Below are 6,000 nucleotides of genomic sequence, written 5' to 3'. Positions count from 1 at the left end.
CCCATCATTGGCGTCAGTGGGAGGAATAGTGCCCCATCATTGGTGTCAGTGGGAGGAATAGTGCCCCATCATCGGTGTCAGTGGGAGGAATAATGCCCCATCATCGGTGTCAGTGGAAGGAATAGTGCCCCATCATCGGTGTCAGTGGGAGGAATAGTGCCCCATCATTGGTGTCCGTGGGAGGAATAGTGCTCCATCATTGATGTCAGTGGGAGGAATAGTGCCCCATCATTGATATCAGTGGGAGGAATAGTGCCCCATCATTGGTGTCAGTGGGAGGAATAGTGCCCCATCATTGGTGTCAGTGGGAGGAATAGTGCCCCATCATTGGTGTCAGTGGGAGGAATAGTGCCCCAGCATTGGTGTCAGTGGGAGGACTAGTGCCCCATCATTGGTGTCAGTGGGAGGAATAGTGCCCCATCATTGGTGTCAGTGGGAGGAATAGTGCCCCATCATTGGTGTCAGTGGGAGGAATAGTGCCCCATCATTGGTGTCAGTGGGAGGAATAGGGCCCCATTGTCAGTGTCCCAGGGCCAGATAAAAGCAGGCAAAGGGCCACATCCGGCCCCAGGGCCGTAGTTTGGAGACCACTTCTGTAGGACAAGGAACTTGTAGCTTTCTTCTTGATATTAATGATCTACTGCGGTTCTACTTTCTCCTTTACTGAGACCTTGCTGTGTTTTGGGTGAAGATGTCACGCAATGTGTGGGGGGGGTCTGTTTTTGATCATCTCAGTATATACAGGAAGCCACCCACAGGAAACCTCTTTTCTTTGTCTACCAACATTCATCTCGAGAGACATTCAGAAAATGGATCCTGCAAAGAGTTGGATGGTGTGGTCCCATTCTTCTGGCCGGAGGATGGGAAGCTTGTCTGTCGTTGTTCTGTTGCTCTTTGTGAAGACCCTTCTCAGGTTATCATTCGATTGTACAACAAATGTAGTGGAGACCAAAGTCTATTCCTTAATCTACTTCATTCTGCCAGCCGTCTTCCTGTTCAGTCTGAGTTTGTTGCTGAGGCCCAGAAGATCTCCGGGTCTGTTTTCCACGAGGTGTTGCTCCTTCCGGTACTTCTTATATGTGACGGTACAGGCCGGGAAGACTCCGCTCATCTGGATTCTGCTGTCTATGATTGAAGACCTATATCTTCTGTGCTTTCTGACGAAGTCATTCCCAAGGTGGACGGGTTATGAACCTCTTGTGGAATCCATTCAAAGAATTCTCCAGGTAAAAACCAATTGAAAGTAATCTAAAAGGACTTGCGGCTACCTGAACAAATGTATATGTAAGCCCAAGAACAGGAATGGACTGTATTGCAACTTACCAGTCCGGATATCCAATCGGGGGGGGGGGGGGTGCAGATCCCTCTGGGGACCAATTTGCTGGGGGCACTGTGTTCACATGGCCTTCATTTGTTCTGTTGTGTTGTTATTGGTGCCTCTGCACTGAGCGGTCTGTGCTGGAGGGGGAATCTGCACTATGGGGGTAACTGTACTAAGGGGTCTGTACTGGGGATGGGGGACTGTACTAAGGGGTGTACTAAGGAGGGAGTCTGTATTGGGGAGGTGACTGTCTTGAGGGGTCTATAGTAAGGAGGAGGGGTCTGTACTGTGGGGGTGACTATTCTGAGGGGGCTGTACAGGGAAGGGGGGGCTGTACTGTGCCAGTGATTGTCCTGAGGGGTCTATACTGGGGAGGGGGGCTGTACTGTGCCAGTGACTGTCCTGGAGCGTCTGTACTGGGGAGGGGGGCTGTACTGTGTGGGTGACTGTCCTGAGGGGTCTGTGCTGGGAATAAGTTGGCTGTGCTTATGGGTGAATGTCCTGAGGGGTCTGTACTTAGGGGTGAATGTCCTGAGGGGTCTGTGCTTAGGGGTGAATGTCCTGAGGGGTCTGCACTGGGGGGGAGTGACTTTCCAGAGGGGTCTGTATTGGGAATGGGGGATGTACTTAGGGTTGACTCTCCTGAGGGGTCTATACTGGGGAGGGGGGCTGTACTGTGCGGGTTACTGTCCTGAGGGGTCTGTACTGGGGAGGGGGGTTGTACTGTGTGGGTGACCTGAGGGGTCTGTGCTAGGGAGGGGGGTTGTACTCTGCAGGTGACTGTCATGAGGGGTCTGTGTTGGGGAGGTGTACTGTGCAGTTGACTGTCCTGAGGGGTCTGTGCTGGGAATAAGTTGGCTGTACTTAGGGGTGAATGTCCTTAGGGGTCTGTGCTTAGGGGTGAATGTCCTGGAGGTTCTGCATTGGGGGGGAGTGACTTTCCAGAGGGGTCTGTATTGGGAATGGGGGATGTACTTAGGGTTGACTCTCCTGAGGGGTCTATACTGGGGAGGGGGGCTGTACTGTGCAGGTTACTGTCCTGAGGGGTCTGTACTGGGGAGGGGGGTTGTACTGTGTGGGTGACTGTCCTGAGGGGTCTGTGCTGGGGAGGGGGGTCTGTTCTGGGGGGTGACTGTCCTGAGGGATCTGTGCTGGGGAGGGGGGTCTGTTATGGGGGGTGACTGTCCTGAGGGGTCTGTGCTGGGGAGGGGGGTCTGTTATGGGGGGTGACTGTCTTGAGGGGTCTGTGCTGGGGAGGGGGGTCTGTTATGGGGGGGTGACTGTCCTGAGGGATCTGTGCTGGGGAAGGGGGTCTGTTTTGGGGATTGACTGTCCTGAGGGTCTGTGCTGGGGAGGGGGGGTCTGTTATGGGAGGTGACTGTCCTGAGGGATCTGTGCTGGGGAGGGGGGTCTGTTTTGGGGATTGACTGTCCTGAGAGGTCTATGCTGGGGAGGGGGGTTTGTTCTGGGGGGTGACTGTCCTGAGGGATCTGTGCTGGGGAGTGGGGTCTGTTATGGGGGTGACAGTCCTGAGGGATCTGTGCTGGGGAGGGGGGTCTGTTTTGGGGATTGACTGTCCTGAGGGGTCTATGCTGGGGAGGGGGGTTTGTTCTGGGGGGTGAATTTCCTGAGGGGGTCTGTGCTGGGGAAGGGGGTCTGTTCTGGGGGATGACTGTCTTGAGGGGTGTGTGCTGGGGATAGGGGTCTGTTCTGGGGGGTGACTGTCTTGAGGGGTCTGTACTGTGTGGGTGACCATCCTGAGGGGTCTGTGCTGGGGAGGGGGGGTCTGTTTTGCAGGGTGACTGTCCTGAGGGGTCTGGGAGACCATTAAAGATCATGTGCGTGGAAAGGCCAGCGGCCCAATTCTTGGGGAAATCTAGTGCATGTTGATACACAGAGATCTAGTTAACTAAATATCATTCCTTTCCTATTTTATTAAGATAAAGAAACACTGAAGCCCCCTCACCCGGGGTAAACCCCCAACAATTTATTTCCATATAAATATATTTACATTTTCTGAATTAATAATGTCTTTTTTTCTATTCCTCTTTTTTCTTCATCCAGATTGTCGGTCTAGCAGGCCTGGCCATACTTTTGATTTTGGATTACGGCGTACCGCAGTCCACATGGGCACAGAAATACTTCTCGTACTACTTCCGGCAGCAGAATGAAGACCTCATCCTGGAGGAAGTAGAGGTTGTTCTACAACAGAAGTTGGAGGAGAAAAGGAAAGCTTTCATGGAGGGTTTGATCCGATCTGATCTGGATCAGTTGACACCCGAAGAACTCTTTAAGAAGGGGACAATGCCGGACCTCGTGTGGAAATATAAAGAGGTGATCCAGAAAAAATGTGCTGAGGGTAGTCAGGAGCCAAATGAGTCCAAAAATGTTATATAACCATAACTATGACACATTTACCTACATTTTACTCAACTGTACCATCAGCTTAAAAGGTCCTAACCTGGAGTGGGAAGGGTTACAACCTCTGTCAGATTTTTATTGCATTCTGCGACCCTTTGAGGGAGATTTCCCCTCACATCCCCTCCAGGTGACCATCCGTCTTCGCTCTGCACTGTCAATGCATTTGTACCTATTAAATATATAATATCTCCATTCATTTTCTGTTCTGCTAGTCGCCTGTCACCAAGACAAGATGTGAGGGGAAATTCCCCCGAGGAAATTTGTTTCATGGGCTGAAAAATGCGCTTCTCTGGCTTATGCAGAACATAAAAATGAAAAAAAAAAAAGCTTTTTAAAATTAAATTTTTAGTCCAGAACATAATCATTAAATAAAGAAACTATTTGAAACATTTGAAGTGTTTTCCATTTAAAGAGAAAAATATGTTATAGGGTTACATCTGGTAAGCTGTGGATATTGCTGTTCATGTCATATACATTGTTCCTGTGGTGTCTGTTCATGTGCCTGCCCTGTGTGGTGTGTATGGTCTCCGCGTGTGCTGTGGATGGTCTCCGCGTGTGCTGTGGATGGTCTCCGTGTGCTGTGGATGGTCTCTCTCTCTGTGCTGTGGATGGTCTCTCTGTGCTGTGGATGGTCTCTCTGTGCTGTGGATGGTCTCTCTGTGCTGTGGGTGGTCTCTCTGTGCTGTGGGTGGTCTCTCTCTGTGTGCTGTGGATGGTCTCTCTCTGTGTGCTGTGGATGGTCTCTCTGTGCTGTGGATGGTCTCTCTCTGTGTGCTGTGGATGGTCTCTCTGTGCTGTGGATGGTCTCTCTCTGTGTGCTGTGGATGGTCTCTCTGTGCTGTGGATGGTCTCTCTCTGTGTGCTGTGGATGGTCTCTCTGTGCTGTGGATGGTCTCTCTGTGCTGTGGGTGGTCTCCGTGTGTGATGTGGATGGTCTCTCTCTGTGTGCTGTGGGTGGTCTCCGTGTGTGATGTGGATGGTCTCTCTCCGTGTGCTGTGGGTGGTCTCCGTGTGTGATGTGGATGGTCTCTCTCTCTGTGCTGTGGATGGTCTCTGTGTGCTGTGGATGGTCTCTGTGTGCTGTGGGTGGTCTCTGTGCTGTGGATGGTCTCTCTCTGTGTGCTGTGGATGGTCTCTCTCCGTGCTGTGGATGGTCTCTCTCTGTGCTGTGGATGGTCTCTGTGTGCTGTGGATGGTCTCTGTGTGTGCTGTGGATGGTCTCTGTGTGTGCTGTGGATGGTCTCTCTCTGTGCTGTGGATGGTCTCTCTCTGTGCTGTGGATGGTCTCTCTCTGTGCTGTGGATGGTCTCTCTCTGTGTGCTGTGGGTGGTCTCTGTGTGCTGTGGGTGGTCTCTCTCTGTGTGCTGTGGATGGTCTCTGTGTGCTGTGGGTGGTCTCTCTCCGTGTGCTGTGGGTGGTCTCCGTGTGTGATGTGGATGGTCTCTCTCTCTGTGCTGTGGATGGTCTCTGTGTACTGTGGATGGTCTCTGTGTGCTGTGGGTGGTCTCTGTGCTGTGGATGGTCTCTCTCTGTGTGCTGTGGATGGTCTCTCTCTGTGTGCTGTGGATGGTCTCTCTCCGTGCTGTGGATGGTCTCTCTCTGTGCTGTGGATGGTCTCTCTGTGCTGTGGATGGTCTCTCTCTGTGCTGTGGATGGTCTCTCTCTGTGCTGTGGATGGTCTCTCTCTGTGTGCTGTGGATGGTCTCTGTGTGCTGTGGGTGGTCTCTCTCTGTGTGCTGTGGATGGTCTCTGTGTGCTGTGGGTGGTCTCTCTCTGTGTGCTGTGGATGGTCTCTCTCTGTGTGCTGTGGATGGTCTCTCTCTGTGCTGTGGATGGTCTCTCTATGTGTGCTGTGGATGGTCTCTCTCTGTGTGCTGTGGATGGTCTCTCTGTGCTGTGGATGGTCTCTCTGTGCTGTGGGTGGTCTCCGTGTGTGATGTGGATGGTCTCTCTCTGTGTGCTGTGGGTGGTCTCCGTGTGTGATGTGGATGGTCTCTCTCCGTGTGCTGTGGGTGGTCTCCGTGTGTGATGTGGATGGTCTCTCTCTCTGTGCTGTGGATGGTCTCTGTGTGCTGTGTATGGTCTCTGTGTGCTGTGGGTGGTCTGTGTGCTGTGGATGGTCTCTCTCTGTGCTGTGGATGGTCTCTCTCTGTGCTGTGGATGGTCTCTCTCTGTGTGCTGTGGATGGTCTCTGTGTGCTGTGGGTGGTCTCTCTCTGTGTGCTGTGGATGGTCTCTGTGTGCTGTGGGTGGTCTCTC

The 6,000-nt window shown here is 52.4% G+C and overlaps 1 protein-coding gene across 1 annotated transcript; it reads left to right on the top strand.

Moving 5' to 3' along the window:
- Positions 1–786: 786 nt before the first annotated feature.
- LOC149436339 (uncharacterized) lies at positions 787–4,131 on the top strand. The gene is made up of 2 exons (XM_089661712.1): positions 787–1,226; positions 3,386–4,131. Exons 1-2 carry the CDS (start codon positions 810–812, stop codon positions 3,716–3,718), a joined length of 750 nt encoding a protein of 249 aa, XP_089517838.1. The 5' UTR covers positions 787–809; the 3' UTR covers positions 3,719–4,131.
- The last annotated feature ends 1,869 nt before the right edge of the window (positions 4,132–6,000 follow it).

Source organism: Staurois parvus, unplaced genomic scaffold, assembly GCF_062004578.1.
Source record: "Staurois parvus isolate SC_StPar_1 unplaced genomic scaffold, SC_StPar_1.0 ptg001375l, whole genome shotgun sequence".
Classification (NCBI taxonomy): domain Eukaryota; kingdom Metazoa; phylum Chordata; class Amphibia; order Anura; family Ranidae; genus Staurois; species Staurois parvus.
The sequence above is the reverse complement of the archived record's forward strand: the minus strand, read 5'-3'. Positions and strand labels throughout refer to the sequence as shown.

Excerpts from the sequence above, each read along its gene's own strand:
- LOC149436339 (XM_089661712.1), top strand. The coding sequence starts at position 810 with ATGGATCCTGCAAAGAGTTGGATGGTGTGGTCCCATTCTTCTGGCCGG. Across the intron at positions 1,227-3,385 it reads CCATTCAAAGAATTCTCCAG|ATTGTCGGTCTAGCAGGCCT; the intron begins GTAAAAACCAAT and ends TTCTTCATCCAG.